Source organism: Acinonyx jubatus, chromosome A3 (assembly GCF_027475565.1).
Source record: "Acinonyx jubatus isolate Ajub_Pintada_27869175 chromosome A3, VMU_Ajub_asm_v1.0, whole genome shotgun sequence".
NCBI classification, from domain to species: Eukaryota; Metazoa; Chordata; class Mammalia; order Carnivora; family Felidae; genus Acinonyx; species Acinonyx jubatus.
In genome coordinates, this window is record NC_069388.1 from 51,206,772 (window position 1) to 51,226,323 (window position 19,552).

General features: G+C 38.8%; 1 protein-coding gene across 4 annotated transcripts in view; it reads right to left on the minus strand.

Annotated features, from left to right (window-relative positions):
• GCC2 (GRIP and coiled-coil domain containing 2) overlaps positions 1–3,922 on the minus strand; it is a 64,972-nt gene extending 61,050 nt beyond the window's left edge. Inside the window, exons 1-4 of one of the 4 annotated variants that reach the window (XM_015074789.3) lie at positions 3,776–3,922; positions 3,351–3,407; positions 2,280–2,364; positions 1,089–1,156 (exon numbers count right to left, since the gene is read on the minus strand). In XM_015074789.3, the coding sequence (XP_014930275.2) occupies positions 1,089–1,156; positions 2,280–2,364; positions 3,351–3,407; positions 3,776–3,781 (216 nt within the window). In that variant the 5' untranslated portion in view covers positions 3,782–3,922. Of the gene's footprint in view, positions 1–1,088; positions 1,157–2,279; positions 2,365–3,350; positions 3,408–3,679 lie in introns of all 4 variants that reach the window. The other 3 variants (XM_053200359.1, XM_053200358.1, XM_027069401.2) reach the window with 3 other exon arrangements.
• Positions 3,923–19,552: the final 15,630 nt, after the last annotated feature.

Sequence of the window (19,552 nt, forward strand, 5' to 3'; positions counted from 1 at the left end):
AAAGAGATAATAACAAGAGTGACATGTACGAGAAATTTCATTATCTTAACATGCAATTTCACCTCCCCCTTGCATTTGGAAGCAGCATATAACTTCATATACCTTCAAATTTTGACATGGAAAATACGATTATTCCTCTTCTAAAAATGAAAGTCAAATACATCAGCTTTGAATAAAACTTTAGATGTATCCCAATGTGCTAGAATATAACTACTAGAAATAAGATGACTACTAGAAATTTAGAAAATTTAGAAAAGCATGGAAAAAAAACATTACAAAGCTTTGAGAAACAAAAGGAACTCTAAAGATTAGACCAAATGGGTGGGGAGGGTACATTTAGTTAGCATTAGGGGCCTGTAAGTAAGAATAAGCAATTCAGGTTCTTCAACAGATAAACAAGATAAAAACAATACCCTGTGATCTGGCAAGAGCATATAAAACCAAAAGAGAAGAGAGAGCCGGGTTAGGGAAGAGAAAGTGTACTGATAAACTGCAGCATTATCCTGAAGGAACTATAGATCACTGGTGGCTGACACATGTACAGGATAAAGGAAACAGGAAAACTGAAGAGTCTCTAAAGTTAAAAGGTCTGAAAAACAGTGCTGCCACTGGTTGTCCAGTAAAAGGGATTTGGCCATGCTAAACACAAAGAAAAGACAAGAGAAATGGGTGAATATTTAAATATTTCCCCAAACAGCTAGAGATTCAACTGTGAGATGTGGGTCAGTAATCACATCCAGGTATATATATCTATTTATAGATTTTATGCATCCATTGGCCTAAAAATCACCATCAAATTCCTGAACACGGGTTTTCTGAGGGGGAGAGGGAAGAGCAGGGCTGAGATTAAGGCAGCGCCTTAATTACAGAGTGTGTGCGATGGAAAAGAGAAGAGAGTACCACTCATTTCACACAGAAAGAGAGGTAAAAAACTTAACCAAGGGCAGAGAGGAAGTGGAAAAACAGAGGCAAAAGCCAGAAAGGGCTCTGGCACATTGACAGCTTTAAAGGAAATTTGATTTGTTATTACACATTTCCTCTAAGTAAATAAATAAAAATTAAAGCAATATTTGCAACTTTTGCATTACCTTAATAATATCACCAGTTCCTCCAGCAACAGGTTTTGTTTTGAATTCCTCAATTTCTTTCTCCAATTCTAAGTAATTATTAAAAAAATTCCAGTTCAGAAATGAAGAGAATAATTATTGTCTAAAGTGGTAAGTACATTCTTTAAGAAAAAAAAAGACACTATAAATTAGAATAAAGCAGCAGATATTTTGAGAAAGTACTAATTTCACCCCATATTACCTTTTATTTTCCTTTTTTCTTATGGAAAATTCCAGACAAGTAAGAAAAGTAGAAAGGATAGTATGATTAATACACCCATCACCTTAATTTAGCAATAATTACATGGACTCATTTCATCCTGACCTGTATTTTTCCTTTTTTCTTACCTATCTTGATATTTTTGATGCAAATCTGAGACATTATAGTATTTTAGTTGTAAATAACTTCTTACTGCATAATCTTAAAGCAATAATTAACCTCATATTAAGCATAAATACTAACCTATTTCATCAACTCATGTCCAGGTCTGGAGCCTAGAACACGTTTCCAAATATATTTATTACTCTCTTTATCACAAACTGGCCCAATCTCCCTAAACACAATGCGACCTTTTCTAGTAGAAAATAAATCTTGGCTTGTAGCAATTAACATTTGTTAAGTCACTGGAAATTCTTGACCTCACTGCACATATTGAAAAGAATACTAATATTTACATTCTTTAGGAATATAAAGTTGAACAGGCAATCAATCAACTTCCACAAATATATTTCAACATTCCAGGAATGGAAATATTTTATTACTTTACTTGAGGCCTCTTTTTACTTCTTTGGGCTCACAATCTTCTATCTCTGACATTTCAACTGACTACCCTAGAAAAAAATGATTTATCTAGATCAATATACAATCTAAATCCAAAAAAATGCTTAATTTTAACCAAATTTTTCTTTAAGATCCTCCTCCTTGACTTTTATTATTTTATTATTTAAATTATTTTAATGGTTCAAAAATAACTGCCGTTTAGAGATGTGTAATGGTAAAAAAAAAATCACAGGTAAATGGTTAGAATGTTAAATAATAATAGATTTCACACTGAGTAAGATTTTATTGGATTCACTGGTAAACAAAATAAGCCAATATACAACTAAAAACCTAGTATTTTAAATCATGATTCAATGAGATTGTGGTAAAGATGAGTATTTTCAACTCAATACCTGCACATCGGGCTTTAGCTTTCTGTATTAGCATCATCTGCTTCTTGGCAAACTTGATAAGATCTTCCTTGGGCAAGGTTTCCAGCTGAAAGATGTAATGATATTACTAATTTGTTATAACTCATGTTCCTTTTAGACCACAAAAAAAGAAATATAATATCTTCTTAAAAACATCCTACTGAATAAATCTTCATGTCAACCAAACCATATTTTTTAAAAGTAGCAGCTGCAACTTCAACTCAATAAATACCAGTTAAGGGACTGCTATGAAATATAAAAAACAGCACATATCCTCTTACTCACATAAATTCTTGTTTAGGTTAAGATACTTTCTGGGTTTTGATTTAATTGTAAAATTAGGGGACTGGGACTAATTCTACTTAACGTTCCTTGGAGCTGTAAAATTATTCAAGGCTGAAATGTCTTTGGCTATCTGAAAATATGTAAGCATAAATATAGCAACAAGACAAATCAGGGTGCATTTAGTCTTTTTAAGAAATCAGGGAAATTACTTAACCTCTGGGCTCAGTTTTCTCATCTGTAAAATTGGGATAACAAAAGTACTTGTCTCATGGTTACCATGAAGCTTAAATGATGAAGTAACTGTTCAGGGAAGTACTGAAAACTTAGTATGCAAGCAATAAACCACTATCTTTTTAGAATCATGGAATGTTAAACGTTGTACCAGACCATAAAAATTACCTAATTCAACCTTTTTTTCATACTGTAGGAGTAACCTACAGAATTGAGTCCGTTGACTCCTACTTAATGTCACTGCTCTTTCCACTACACTATATAAATCCTCATAGATTAATGTTTGAAAAATTGCAGAATCTCTCAGCGGTGCTAACCAGGAGCAGGAAGTAAACAAGGTCCATTCCTTTCACACCATGAAACTTAAAAAAAAAAAAAAAAAAGATAACAGATTGGTTACTGTGTCAATTAGAATCGAGAGCCCTTGGGGAAGGGTTTCTTTTAAATAGGCCACCCTCCTACCCATGCCAAAGTTTTCCATTCATCACCCTTCCACTCTTCAGTGAATTGGCTAGTCAAGTACTGTATTCTCTTCACCTTAGATTTCCCGGTCCCAGAGGTGGCTGGTGAAGCCACCCCATCTTGAACAGGATCCTGCAAAACAAAATCAAACCCACGTATCAAGAACTCTTCTCCTAATCTCAGATAGAACGCTGGAACCTTTACAGGTAAAGCCTCTCCGTGGAATCAAGTGTAGGAAACTGCTATGTGAGTTAGGGAAGGTGGGGGTCTGTCGCTGTGGCAAATCATATACAATCTGGCTCTAAGGAGTCAGGTAATCTAGGGACTGAGTTTGGGGCAGGAGGGGCAGAGACCGGAGCAGCGCAGAGCTGCGGGGCGCAAAGGGAAGGTTGCCAAGAACTCACACGGCGCCCATCCCCGTGTCTCAAACCGCGGCTCGGGAAGGCCCCGCGGGGAGATCGTGGGCCCCGGTCCCAGTCCGGTCGCCCGAGCAGCGTTACCTCCATGGCAGCCTGCCTGCAGTGGCCACGCAGCCCCGCTGCCCCGCAACCCCACAGCCCAGCCGCCGCCGACTCCGCACTTCCGTCTGCTGTCGCCTCTGACGTACCCTCGGCTGCAGGTTAAAGGTCGCGCTTCTCCGTGGCTACCCGCCACCCCCCGCGTCTCCATGGCTACCGTCTGATGGCGCTTCCGCTTCCGCTTCTCCTCCGGGAGGCGGGTCCCTGCGCGCGCCCTGCCCCGCCATCTGCCAGCGCCGCCCGACTCCCTGGCCTAACCCGGGGTGGGGGAGGTTTCTGCAAGTTCTGGTGGGCGGGGGGGACAAACCCTGGTATTGGGTGTCACAAACCCTGGTAGGTTTGAATCCTGCCACTGCTATGTTTTAGTAGCTGTGAGAATTGGGCAAATCACCCCTGAGACCCTCGTTTTCCATACCTTAAAATGCTGTTAGGATGATGGGAGTACTGTATTGAGGGTCAGGTACCCCCAAAAGGCCAGTTACCTTACTCTTTAAAAAAAAATTTTTTTTAACGTTTATTTATTTTTGAGAGACAGAGACAGCACAAGCAGGGGAGGAGCAGAGAGAGGGAGACAGAATTGGAAGCAGAGCCTGAGGCAGGTCTGGAATTCATAAACCGTGAGATCATGACCTGAGCCAAAGTTGGTCCCTTAACCGACTGAGCCACCCAGGCGCCTGGTCAGTTACCTTACTCTTTATAGAAAGCCTCAGATGCCTGTCAGTAGCTGTTTTCAAGAGGATTCTTAGGCAGATGCCGTCCAGCAGGGTGCCCTGTGAGTTCTCTCCGGAGCTGATGGAGCCAAGGATGCGGCCTCCCGAAGCAGGCATTTTTTGGCTCTCAAGGCTGTGAGGAGGTCCCCAGGGGAGCTTTTGTCCAAGGGGGCTTTGAACCCTTGCTGATGTGGGAAGCAAGAGAGACGGCCTCTCTCAGGGCCAAGATGGAGGAACAGAGATGGTGAGAGACAGCACCTTATGTGGAACTAATGGGTTGTTTGTTGGTGCTTCCCCATCCCACAAGGAGTGTTCCCAGTGTACATTCTTGCCTTGATCTGACCTAAGGGAAGCAGCATTCAGTCTTTAACCATTAAATGTGATGTTAGCCATAGGTTTTAATACTGATACCCTTTATCAACTCTCTGTACGTGCAATAATAACAATAATAATACTCCCTTTTAAAAAACATTATGTCTTGATTATGAACATAAAATTTTGGTCTGATGAAATTAAAAATATGATTTTCCTCAGTCCACTATACTTCTGAAAATGCTCATGTTCATGTTGTGTCCCCTTCATCTCTCTCCTATTTTGTGTACTGTTTGATGACATTCTGATTGCATTTAAGTCTTTTAAGTGAGGGCCCAAAAGTTATGGTTTATGGTTTTGTTTATTGGGGGCCTCTGTTCCACTGTGGTAGCATGGCCTAGGAGATGGCCACATCCTTTTATCTCTGTCTTTCTCTTTCTCTATCAAATATATGGTTAACCCCTCCTGGATATACATCATCAACCCTCAACAATTGACAATGCATGGCTAGTTTTATTTCACTTTTACTCACATTTACCATATCCTTAATTCTCCTACATTATTTTGAAGTAAATCCCAGGGAGCATATCATTTAATTTATAATATTTCTGAATGTATTTGTAAAATACTTTTTTTTAAAAAAGTAGACAAATACTATTATGATACAAAAAACAGAATTATTAATATCATTGCATATCCAATTAATGTTCATGTTGGCCAAAGTAGTCCTTTTAGAATTTGATTGTTTGATTCAGAATATTAACACCCATTCTTTGCAACTGGTTTATATGTCTCTCTCTCTTTTTTAAATTTTGAAGAAGGTATTATAATATCTTTTATTTTGTTATTATTATTATTATTTTTATTTTTATTTACATCCAAGGTAGTTAGCATATAGTGCTATAATGATTTCCGGAGTAGATTCCAGTGATTCATCCCCTATGTATAACACCCAGTACTCATCTCAACAAATGTCCTCCTTAATGCCACTTTACCCATTTAGCCCATCCCTCCACCCACAACCCCTCCAGTAGCCCTCAGTTTTTTCTCTGTATTTGAGAGTCTTTTATGTTTTGTCTCCCCTCCTTGTTTTTATATTATTTTTGCTTCCCTTCCCTATGTTCATCTGTTTTGTATCTTAAATTCCTCTTATGAGTGAAGTCATATGGTGTTTGTCTTTCTCTGATTGGCTAATTTCACTTAGCATAATACCCTCTAGTTCCATCCATGTAGTTGCAAATGGCAAGATTTCATTCTTTTTGATTGCCGGGTAATACTCCATTGTATATATATACCACCTCTTCTTTATCCATTCATCCATGGATGGACATTTGGGCTCTTTCCATACTTTGGCTATTGTTGCTAGTGCTACTATAAACATTGGGGTGCATGTGCCCCTTCAAAACAGCATACCTGTATCCCTTGGATAAATACCTAGGAGTGCAATTGCTGGATCCTAGGGTAGTTCTATTTTTAATTTTTTGAGAAACCTCCATACTGTCACCCAGAGTGACTGCACAGTTTGCATTCTTACCAGCAGTGGAAAAGAGATCCTCTTTCTCTGCTTCCTTGCCAACATGTGGTGTTGCAGGTAGTATCTCATTGTGGTTTTGATTTGTATTTCCCTGATAATGAGTGATGTTCAGCATTTTTTTATGTGTCTGTTGGTTGTCTGGATGGCTTCTTTGGATAAATCTCTATTCATGTCTTTTGCCCGTTTCTTCACAGGATTATTTATTTGGTTTGGTTTTGTTTTGATGTTGAGTTTGATAAATTCTTTATAGATTTTGGATACTAACCCTTTATCTGATAGGTCACTTGCAGATATCTTCTCGCATTCCATTGATTGCCTTTTAGTTTTGCTGATTGTTTCCTTTGCTGTGCAGAAGCTTTTTATCTTGATGAGGTCCCAATAGTCCATTTTTACTTTTGTTTCCCTTGCCTCTGGAGACGTTAGATAAGAAGTTGCTGCAGCTGAGGTGAAAGAGGTTTTGCCTGTCTTCTCCTTGAGGATTTTGATGGCTTCCTCTCTTACATTTAGGTCTTTCATCCATTTTGAGTTTATTTTTGTGTATAGTGTAAGAAAGTGGTCTAGGTTCATTCTTCTGTATGTCGCTGTCCAGTTTTCCCAGAAGCATTTGCTTTATTCCACTGAGTATTCTTTCCTGCTTTGTCAAAGATTAGTTGGCCATACGTTTGTGGGTCCATTTCTGGGTTCTCTATTCTGTTCCATTGACCTGAGTGTCTGTTTTTGTTCCAGTACCATCCTGTCTTGACGATTACAGCTTTGTAGTACAGCTTGAATTCTGGGATTGTGATGCCTCCTGCTTTGGTTTTCTTTTTCAAGATTGCTTTGGGTATTCAAGGTCTTTTCTGGTTCCATACAAATTTTAGGATTGTTTGTTGTAGCTCTGTGAAGATGCTGGTGTTATTTTGATAGGTATGGCATTGAATATGTAGTATTGACATTTTAACAATATTTGTTCTTCCAATCCATGAACATGGAATATTTTTCCATTTTTTTGTGTCTTCTTCAATTTCATTCATAAGCTTTCTGTAGTTTTCAGTGTATAGATTTTTCACCTCTTTGCTTAAATTTATCCCTAGGTGTCTTATGGTTTTTGGTGCAATTATGAGTGGGATTGATTCCCTGATTTCTCTTTCTGCTGGTTCATTATTGGTACATAGGAATGCAACCGATTTCTGTGCATTGATTTTATATCCTGCGACTTTGCTGTATTCATGGATCAGTTCTAGCAGTTTTTAGTGGAATCTTTTGCGTTTTTCATATAGAGTATCATGTTGTCTGTGAAGAGTGAAAGTTTGACTTCCTCCTCACCGATTTGGATGCCTTTTATTCCTTTGTGTTGTTTGATTGCTAAGGCTAAGACTTCCAATACTATGATGAATAACGGTGACGAGAGTGGACATCCCTGTCATGTTCCTGACTGTAGGGGAAAAGCTCTCAGTGTTTCCCCATTGAGGATGATACTAGCATTGGGTCTTTCATATATGGCTTTTATGATCTTGAGGTATGATCCTTCTATGCCTACATTCTTGAGGGTATTTTTTTCTAGAAAGAATGCTGTATTTTGTCAAATGCTTTCTCTGCATCTATTGAGAGGATCATGTGGTTCTTATCCTTTCTTTTATTCATGTGATGTATCACATTGATTATTTTGCAGTTATTGAACCAGCCCTGCATCCCAGCTATAAATCCCACTTGGTCCTGGTGAATAATTCTTTTAATGTATTGTTGGATCTGTTTGGCTCATGTCTTGTTGAGGATTTTTGCATCCATGTTCATCAGGGAAATTGGTCTGTAGTTCTCCTTTTTATTGGGGTCTTTGTCTGATTTTGGAATTAAGGTAATGCTGGCTTTATAGAATATGTTTGGGAATTTCCCCTTCATTTCTATTTTTTTGGAACAGTGTCAAAAGAATAGGTGTCAAATCTTCTTTAAATGTTTGGTAGAAGTCCCCTGGAAAGCCATCTTCCCCTGAACTCTTGTTTTTCAGCAGAATTTTGGTTATTAATTCAATTTATTTACTGGTTATGGGTCTGTTCAAAATTTTCTATTTCTTCTTATTTCAGTTTTGGTAGTTTATATGCTTCTAGGAATTTGTCCATTTTTTTCCACATTGCCCATTTTATTGGCGTACAATTGCCCATAACATTCTCTTATTGATCAAACTGGCTAGGGGTTTATCAATTTTGTTGATTTTTTCAAAGAACCAGCTCCTGGTGTCATTGATCTGTTCTACTGGGGTTTTTTTTTTGTTTGTTTGTTTGTTTGTTTTTGGCTTTGATAGCATTGATCTCTGTTCTAATCTTTATTATTTCCCATCTTCTGCTGTTTTTGGGTTTTATTTGCTGCTCCTTTCCAGCTCTTTAGGGTATAAAGTTAGGTTGTGTATCTGAGACCTTTCTTCCTTCTTTAGGAAGGCCTGGGTTGCTATATACTTCCCTCTTATGACCACCTTGGCTGTGTTCCAGAGGTTTTGGGCTGTGGTGTTATCATTTTCATTGGCTTCCATATACTTTTTAATTTCCTCTTTAACTTCTTGGCTAGTCCATTCATTCTTTAGTAGGATGGTCTTTGGTCTCCAAGTATGTTATCTTTCCAAATTTTTTCTTGTGGTTGATTTCGAGTTTCATAGCTCTGTGGTCTGAATATATGCACGCTATGATCCTGATCTTTTTGTACTTGTTGAGGGCTGATTTGTGTCCCAGTATGTGATCTATTCTGGAGAGTATGTGGTCTATTCTGGAGAATGTTCCATGTGCACTGAAAAAGAATGTGTATCCTGCTGCTTTGGGATGGAATATTCCTAATATGTATGTTAAGTCCATCCAGTGCAGTGTGTCATTCAAAGCCATTGTTTCCTCATTGATTTTTTGCTTAGATTATCTGTCCATTGCTGTAAGTGGGGTGTTGAAATCCCCTATTATTATGGTATTATTATCAATGAGTTTCTCTATGTTTGTGACTGATTTATATATTTGGTTGCTTCCATGTTTGGAGAATACATGTTTACAATTGTTAGGTCTTCTTGGTAGATAGACCCCTTAATTATGATATAATGCCCTTCTTCATCTCTTTTTACAGTCTTTATTTTAAAATCTAGATTGTCTGATATCAGTATGGCTACTCCGGCTTTCTTTTGGTGATCATTAGCATGATAGATGGTTCTCCATCCCCTTACCTTCAATCTGAAAGTGTCTGTAGGTCTATAGTGGGTCTCTTGTAAACAGTATATAGATGGATCTTGTTTTCTTACCCATTCTGTTACCCTATGTATTTTGATTGGAGCATTTAGTCCATTGACATTTAGAGTGAATACTGAAAGATATGAATTTATTGCCATTATGTTGCTTGTAGAGTTGGAGTTTCTGGTGGTGTTCTCTGGTCCTTTCTGATCTTACTTGCTTTTGGTCTTTTTTGTTATTTTCTTCTTTTCTTCCCTCTGAGTCCCCCTTAAAGTTTCTTGCAGTGCTGGTTTAGTGGTCATGAATTCCTTTAGTTTTTGTTCATCTGAAAAACTTTTTACCTCTCCTTCTATTTTGAATGACAGCCTTGCTGGATAAAGAATTCTTGACTGCATATTTTTTCTGATTCAGCACATTGAATATATCCTGCCACTCTTTTCTGGCTTGCCAATTTCTGTGGATAGGTCTGCTGCAAACCTGATCTGTCTTCCCTTGTAGGTTAAGGACGTTTTTCCCCTTGCCATTTAATGATTCTTTCCTTGCCTGAGAATTTTGTGAATTTGACTATGATATGCCTTGTTGATGGTCGGTTTTTGTTGAATCTAATGGGAGTTTTATGTGCTTCCTTGATTTTGATGTCTTTGTCTTTCCCCAGGTTAGGAAAGTTTTCCACTATGATTTGCTCACAAAAATCTTCTACTCCTTTTTCTCTACTTCATCTCTTGAGATCCCTATGATTTGGATGTTATTCCTTTTTCATGAGTCACTGTGTTCTCTAATGCTCATATCGTGCTCTTTTGCCTTAGTTTCCCTCGTTTTTCCTGCTTCATTATTCTCCATAAGTTTGTCTTCTATATCACTGATTCACTACTCTGCTTCATCTATCCTTGCTGCCATGGCAGACATTTGAGATTGCAGCTCAGTTATAGCATTTTAAATTTTGTCCTGACTAGATTTTACCTCTTTTATCTCCACAGAAAGGGATTCTATGCTTTTTTCAACCCCAGCTAGTATTCTTATTATTGTGATTCTAAATTCTGGTTCAGACATCTTGCTTGTATCTGTGTTGATTAAGTCCCTGGCTGTCCTTTCTTCCTGTTCTTTCTTTTGGGGTGTATTCCTTTCTTTTGTAATTTTGAAGGAAGAAAAAGAATTAATAAAATAAAAGTGAAAATAAATAAAAATAAAAACAACACAAAAAATCAAATAAAGAATGCTAGCTCCTAGGTATATTTCAGTCTGGTTTGAAGGATGTTTGATAGATTAGAGAAAAAAGGGAAAGAATGGAAAAGAAAGAAAAAAGGTTAAAAAAAGGAAAATGTTAGAAATTAAAAAAAAATGAATGCAATAAAATAGAATCAAATGAAATGATGAACATAAAATAGAACTAAAAAACTTACAAAAAAGTAAAAAATATTGTAGAAAAATTAAATCTTTTTCATAGAAACAGAAAATAAAAATAATTTTTTTCTCTTTCTGTATTCAAGAATAAGAAAAGAAAAAAAAATTGAATAGATAGACCCATGAACAGAATGAAATACAATTGAAATTATGTCCAGTTTCCCCTAGAAGTCAAACTATGGAGCACTTTACAGTATGTAAACTAAGTAGGCAGAGAGATTTGTGGTGTTCCACTAGAGCGCTATGGCCCATTTGGGTGGGTCTTGGTTCAGCAGCTCCATTCTCCACTGGATGGAGCTGCTTAGTTAATTGGACTGGATCGTTATGTAGATATACATGTGCATGCGCATGCGTGGGAGGGGTGAAGATGGCATCACTGAGCTACCCAGTCTCTAGTATCAGAACTCTGTGCTCTCACAGACTGGAAATCAAGCACCCCTCCTTTGTGTCTGGCTTCCATCCACTCCCTGCTTCTACACTGTCCATGACCAAGCTGTCAGCCTGCCTCCTGAGTTTTATCTCAGATGGGACTGTGTTTCCAAACCTCACTTCTGAGTGCCCTGTGGCTTTGACCTGCTCAGACCCTCTGAGGGAGGGTTTGCTGAGCAGTGGCCGGAGGCCAGCCCGCCCCCAGGAATGTTTGCAAGACTGTGCTGCCACAGATGCACAGAAACTGCAGCTGGTGCCAGCCTGCCCCAGAAAAAGTTTAGGGGATTGTGTAGCAGCAGCGTTTCAGGGATTATGGTAAATCACAATGCCCATCTGGCTCCAAGCTTCAGTGAACCCTTAATGTCCCTGTTTCAACACCAGTGAAAGTGGCTGTTCTCTGGGGTCTGCTGGAGGAGACTGTACTGCTTCTATCAAATGTCCTCCCAGCAGGGAAAAAGCCATTCCCCATGTGGCCTGAGGACTCCTTGGACCTTGCTGTCTGCTCTTGGGCTTTGCTCTTCCCACTAGAACTCCTCCAGGTATCAAACTGCTGAGTTTCAGACTCTGAACTCCCCTTTTTATGGCGTCTTAGTGGAATTTAGACTGTCTCCTTTATCCTCGCCCCCCTTTTTTTGTTCAGTCCCTTGTAGTCCCTTTCTCCATTCTTCCTTTTTTGCTCACTCCACTCTCTTTCTCTCCAGCTGCTCTCAGGGGGCATAGAGCAATGCTTTTCCTGGACTCTTCTTCTGTTTCCATCCTCTCTCCACAGGCAAAAACAGCTTCCTACCCTCAACAGTTTCTCTCTCCCCAAGTTCACCTCTCTGCACCACGTACCTGCCAAGTTCTGTAGTTCAAGTTGTGCAGATTGTTGTGTTAATCCTCAGATCAGTTTTCTAGCTGTGCAAGATGGTTCAGTGTTGATTTGGCTGCATTTTAGGGATGAGGGATGCAAAAGAAAAGTTCCATGCTGCCCTGCCCTCCTTCTGGATTTATATGTCTCTTAAGTTTCTTAATCTAAAGGTCTCCCCTGCCATCTATTCCTTTTTCCTTTCACTTATTAGAGAAATGGAGTCATTTATCCTAAACAGTTTCTTACAGTTGGATTTTTCTGATTGTGTCCCTTTTACCATATTTCTTTTCCCTTTCTGTTTGCTATAAATTACTAGTTACATTTGAAGGTTTGTTTGTGTGTGTGCATGTGTGTGTGTGAAGAGTACTTGATAAGGGATGCTATGTACTTCTACCAGGAGATATATAAAATCTGTTGTCTTGTGATGTGAGCAATCACTGATGATCATTGCCTAGATCATTAGTTGCAAAATGGTGATATTCTGATTCTATCATTCTTCAACTTATTAACTGAAATAATTCTTCAAGGAGAAATTTCCTCTCATTAACTATTTTGTTACCCTGAGGATAAGACTTCGATTTGCACTTTACTTGCTAGTTTTCAAAGCAATAGACTTCAAAATAATCCTCCCAGATTGACCAGTTAAATATTTTTCTTCTTGTAACTATTTAATATTCATGGATTTAAAAATAGTTGATGAGGGGTGCCTGGGTGGCTCAGTTGATTAAGCATCCAACTCTTGATTGTGGCTCAGATCTCACCGTTTGTGGGTTTGAGCCCAACATTGGGCTCTGCACTGTCAGTGCAGAGCCTGGTTGGGATTCTCTCTCTCTCGCCTTCTGTCTCTGCTCCTCCCCTGCTCTCTCTCTCTCACCACCCCCCCAAATAAATAAATAAACATTTAAAAACTTATAAAAAAGAAAAATAAAAATAGTTGATGAGTTTAAATTTATTGCAGTTCTTATTCTTTCTGTTGTTCAAATTGTCCCATTTTTGGTTTATGGGAGTCCCTACAGATTGGCTCTGCAGTTGGCCATGTTCTTCTAACATAGATCTTTGGTGCTTAGCTCTCCAGGTTGGATGGTACCCTTTCTGCTCCATTGACACTCATTTCTACTTGCCATTCATGGTAACTTCCTGAGGCACCCTAATTACGTGCTTATAGCTAACTTGCTTCTTGTGCTAAATCATCCTGTTCTTTTTGAAATCCTCTGATCTCCCACTCTTTTCAAATTTTGTTCCTCATGACTGAGGGTAAACAGCATCATCTCTACAAATAATTAAATAAATAAAGTTACTGGGATTTTTTCCCCTTTAGCATTCCTGACTCACTAAGTCTTGGAGTGAGAGGAAAAACTCAAATGTTTTCATTTCATGTGCCTTCTCTATAGTGGGCTTAGGGGCTCACATGCACACATGTACCATATATAAATGTGTGTGTGTGTGTGGGGGGGGACTATATATATAGTCCCGAAGTATACACTGCTTTTAAAGACCCACATTACTTCACCTTCATGCACGGCAAAGTATTTTCCAGACTTAAGAGAAATTTATGGTAAACTCTATTTTGATTAATAACCCAAAGGAAAATAACTTGCCATAAAATAGCCGGTTAACCAGCTATACTGTTCACTCCAATCCTGTAGAAGTTGTTCAGAGAAACACAGCAAGAAATGGTTATATTCTAGGAATGAACTGTATGAATAGCTACAGAAGAATTGTTGTTACAGTAGAATTCTGTCTTTCCCACATTTGACACCAAAAGGACCTTTCTTCCTTTTGATCCTCCATCCCTCATCCTGTTCTCTCTTAGCATTAGGTTGAGTAACACTGTCCATAAATTGTAGGTCAGGTAGAGCAGCATGGAATCCTCAGGGAGACAAAGATCAGTGCATCCTTAACAGTGTCCCCAGGCTGCCTAGCACCAAATACCTCACTCAGTTCCAGTTCACTGCCAGCTGTCTTTCTGGATATCATTTGTGCAAGAATTTTATTCTCTGAGATGACATAGATGGGCATAATGTCCTTGACCATATGGTAGCTCTGTTCTTGTTCCTCTAAAGGGAAAAATTATTTTATTTCTTATTCTACTAGTTACAGTGAGCACTGAAATCCCCAAAATATATTTACCATCTTTCATACTTTCTTTTTGATTTTTTTCACATTTATTTATTTTTGAGAGAGAGAGAGAGAGAGAGAGCATGAGTAAGGGAGGGGCGGGGGGGCTGGACACAAAATCTGAACCAGGCTCCAGGCTCTGAGCTTTCAGCACAGAGCCCAACATAGGGCTTGAACTCATGGACCGTGAGATCATGACCTGAGCTGAAGTCGGATGCTTAACCGACTGAGCCACCCAGGTGTACCATACTTTCCTTTTTTTTTTGAAGGTTTATTTATTTTTGAGAGAGAGAGAGAGAGAGAGAGAGCATAAGTGGGGAAGGAGCAGAAAAAGAAGGGCACAGAGGATTCAAAGCAGGCTCCGCGCTGTCAGCAGCGAGCCCAATGTGGGACTCAGACTCTTGAACCATGATATCATGACCTGAGCCGAAGTCAGATGCTCAACCAACTGAGCACCAAGGTGCCCTATCATCTTTCATACTTTCTTAAGTGAAATAAACAATATTTATGAATTGATTGTGAGTACTCTGAGGTCTCCTGATATTCTTCAGTCCATAGTTAATACATATTTAGATTTTAGAAAAGTTATTATTGATATTTTACATTTTTTGACTGCTAATTAGTTCATGTTTTTGAGATATATATTAATGTAATGATACTATCACCAGTTTAATGATGTGTTTCTTTTCAGTTGTAAAGATAACATCTGGAAAATAGAGGAAAATCTCAGAAAATAAAAATCACCCTGAAAATGTATTAGAAATAGAAAATAGAGACACTTGTCATTGTGTTTGTCAATAATACATGCTATGTTACTGGGCACATTGTATGCCAGATGGAGACTGCTTTGTGTCAAGCAGCATTGTTCACATAATATAATTTGAGAACGTTGAAAGGCCCTGCCTAAGTAAATATATCTTCTTCACCAGCTTGCCATGGTGCCACTGTTCCCTCCTTATATGGTTTAGGTGACAAAGGTGGGGCATTATTTCCAGAAAAGCCTCATTACAATACATCTGTTATTTAGGGTTCTGAGAGACACCTGATCTTTTTTGTTAGTACATTAGCAAGAGTTAGTTCAGGAAATTAGTTCTTGGCTCACTAGTGCTTCAGTTATGTTTCTTAAAGTATGACTCTTGCCCACATACTTGTAAGTAGGCATAAGAAACTAAGGCCAGAATTTAAGGTATTGGTTAAAGGCCATAAAATGGCTAGTAGCAGAACCAGGACCAAAACCAAGGATTCTTTTTTTTTTTAATTAGAAAATTTATTTATTATTTATTTAATTCCAGTATAATTAATGCATAGTGTTGTATTAGTTTCAAGTGTACCATATGCTCACCAATTCTTTTTTTAAAAATTTTTATTAAAAATTGTTTTTACTGTTTATTTTTGAGAGAGAGAGAGAGAGGGAGAGAGAGAGAGAGCATGAGCTGGGGAGGGGTAGAGAGAGAGAGAGAGACACACAGAATCTGAAGCAGGCTCCAGGCTGTGAGCTGTAAGCACAGAGTCCAACGTGGGGCTCAAACTTATGAACTGTGAGATCATGACCTGAACTGAGGTTGGACACTCAACTGACTGAGCCACCTAGGTGCCCCAATATACCCACCAATTATATACATTACTCAGTGGTCATCATAAGTGTACTCTTTTTTTTTTTTCCTTTAAGAGATGAGAGGGCATAAGTGAGCAAGGGGCAAAGAGAGAGGGAGATAGAATCCCAGGAGGGGCAAAGAGAGAGAGAGAAGTGGGGCTCACCCAAAGCAGGACTTGTGTTTCACCCAAAGTGGGGCTCACATGAAGTGGGCTTGTCCTCCATGAGAGTTGATAGCATCGTGCCTAGATAACAGTAAGTGCTCATGAAATGTCATTTTACCCCCACTAATCCTAAGACTCTTTAACTGGGTTTATTGGGATATTTTAAGCAGATTCTTTGACTAGAGAGAACCCACTTGCCTGGGTTTGTAAAGTGGGTTCTGAAATATAAGAAGGCTGCTGACTTCCCAAATATAAAATGGAGAACTTGAACAAGACAACAGGCCAGGTCCTTCCAACTCTTACATTTTACAGCCCTGTCTGGATGACCTTTGGAATTCCTTCCAATTCTAGTCCACACATTCGACTATCTATACAGTATTAAAGAGAAGGAACCTTCTCTTAGTTTCCCTTGTATTCACCTCCAGCATCTATTATAACACCAGTCACATTTAATTATTTGTTGAATGAATGAGTAGAAAAAAGTGACAAATATAATCTCCTTAAAGACCCTATGCTGTGATTGTCCAACAGTCATTTGAAAGAGTCTGAGAACCATAAATATTAAATGTTAGTTGTAGTTGTCTGCTATGGACTGAATACTATTCCCCCCCCACCACCACCAAATTCATATGTTAAGATCCAATCCCCATACCTTAGAATGTGACTATATTTGGAGGTAAGGTCTTTAAAGAGGTAATTAAGATAAAATGATGTCCTTGGTGTAGCCCTAACACAACATGACTGGTGTCTTTATAACAAGAGGAAAATTGGACACACACACACACAGAAGGAAGACCATGTGAAGACACTAGGAGAAGATATGGAGCATATGGGTGGCTCAGTCGGTTAAGTGTCTGACTCTTGATTTAGGCTCAGGTCCTGATCTCACAGTTCATGAGTTCGAGCCCCACAATGGGCTCTGCGCTGACAGTGTGGAGCCTGTTTGGGATTCTCTCTTTGTGTTTCTCTCTGCCCCTCCCCTGCACACACACTCTTTCTCTCAAAAATAAATAAATAGACTTTAAGACACTAGCAGAAGATAGACATCCATGAAGCAGACAAGAGGATTTCAGAAAAAAAAAAAACAACCCTGTTGGCACCTTGATCTCAGACTTCTGGCCCTCAGAACTGTGAGAAAATAAGTTTCTGTTGTCTAGGCCACCCAATCTGTAGCCCTAGAAAACTAATAAATTAACCAACAATGAATTAAGGAATCTGAAAATTGTTACTATAATGTTAGTTGTATCAGTAAAGATTGTTTTCAGCAATAACGTCTGACTAACAATGGCTTAAATAGATTATTTTCTCCCAAACAAGACATCTGGAAGTAAGGAGATAATAATTTCATACTAGAGCTAGAGTCTATTATTTTCTTGGCCATTTCCCCATGATCAAGAGATGGCTCTCATAGCTCCAAGGAAAATAGGAGTCACCAGCACAATTTTTTCCTACCATCAAAACAGCAAAACATTTCCAGAAAACCCTTCCTCAATAGACTTCTTATTGCATCTTACCACCCAGAACTAGGCCAACCTAGGTTTAAGGGTTAGACCAATCATGAACCTGATCATGAGGCCACCATAATTCTGAACAAAGTTGAGGCTCTCTTGACAAGGAAAACAAGTAAATGGGTAACAAGAAGGCAGCAGACAATGTCTATAACCTACCTTTGTAATCTTGTGAAAATCACCACACTGTTCCACTGGCTCACTGTTTCCTCTTTGCTGTACCCCCTGCCGTCAGAACAGACACTTCTGGACCCATACCAATGACCCATCTAATACTTCAGCCTCATAATTCTAGAACCAGCTTAACTAGAATGACATCCATTTGCCCTGAAATTCAGCACTTCTTGGATTCTGAATCACTCAGCCATACCCCACACCAATATCCCAAATTTTGAGATTTCTCTTCGGAGATTAGAGTGTTCTTATTTTCAACATCTGTTATTCCCACACCATTTCCCATGGTGTAAACAATGCAAACTTTTTGAGAGAAGGGGGATGTGATGGTTGGAATTTAAAGAAAGGATAGTGTCCTTCAATGTGAATAGATGATTGTCTTCTAGATGGTTGCAAGCTAGTTCACTTCCCTTGTTGCCTTCAGAACGTGGGAGACATTTGGGAAGTGTCTTGTTTGAACACTTGTATGTTTACATTTCAGTCCAACACTATGAAGGACACATCAAATGTGGCATCTAATGTGTTATAAAGGCCAATAGGTCCCTTGTCTTATCTCATTCTGTACTTCATTTCTTCAATTTGTGTGACTGTATCAGCAAAGGCTGAATACAGTCTACTAAAATTCAGTAATGAATATAGTTCTAGAAGCAACGGTGATTCCAGTCTACTGGTAAAAACTCGATGCTTGGTAGGTACATAGAATTGATACACAGAATTGATACAAAGACTCTTTTTTTAATTAAAAATTGTTTAATGTTTGTTTATTTTTGAAAGAGAGAGAGAGACACACACACACACACACACACACACACGAGTATGAGTGGTGAAGGGGCAGAAAGAGAGGGAGACACAGAATCTGAAGCAGGCTCCAGGCTCTGAGCTGTTAGCACAGAGCCCCACACGGGGCCCAAACTCACAAGCTGTGAAATCACGACCTGAGCCGAAGTCGGAGGCTCAACTGACTGAGCCACTCAGGCGCCCCCACAAAGACTTTTAAAAAAAATTTTTTTTTTTTTGAGAGAGAGAGAGAGAGACTGTGAGTGGTGGAGGGCAGAGAGAGAGGGAGATACAGAATCAGAAGCAGGTTCCAGGCTGCGAGCAGTCTGCACAGAGCCGGATGCGGGGCTCAAACTCATGAATGATGAGATCATGACCTTAGCCGAAATTGGACACTTAACCAACTGAGCCACCCAGGTGCCCTGATATAAAGACTTTTTAAAAATCACTTTCCAAATTCAGTCTCCTCTCATTCTGAGGTGCTTGTCCAAGTACCCAAACTTGTTTTTAATCTTTTGGTTCAGAATTTTGTCCTAATATAAACTAAAATCTATACTAAATTATTCTTTCATTCAGCCCTGGTTACCACAAGAACCTGCTATTCAGGTTGTTGTTGTTGTTCTATATAGTCACCACATTCTTTGTGTAAAGATGATACTGTTCATTTATGTAAGTGACAGGTACATACTGATGGCCATTGACCTACTTATACATATTTGAGGTCTGTTTGAAAATAAGAAAAGAAATGTATAATTTTTGTTCTGTTTTTGATCATAAATTATAAAATAAACATCATTTTAGTCACCTGGGCAAGACACACACTAGAAGACATTTGGTTTGATTGTACAGTAAGTTTAGAGCAATTCAGTTTAACTTTTGTCTCTCCTAAGTTTGACTGACTAATTGAATTTATCTTGTTGGGTGTTTATTCTTAAATTGATCTGACTTATTTAGATGCCACTGTATTACTTACAAATGTTGCTGGTTTTATACTTTTATAGTGGAATATTTA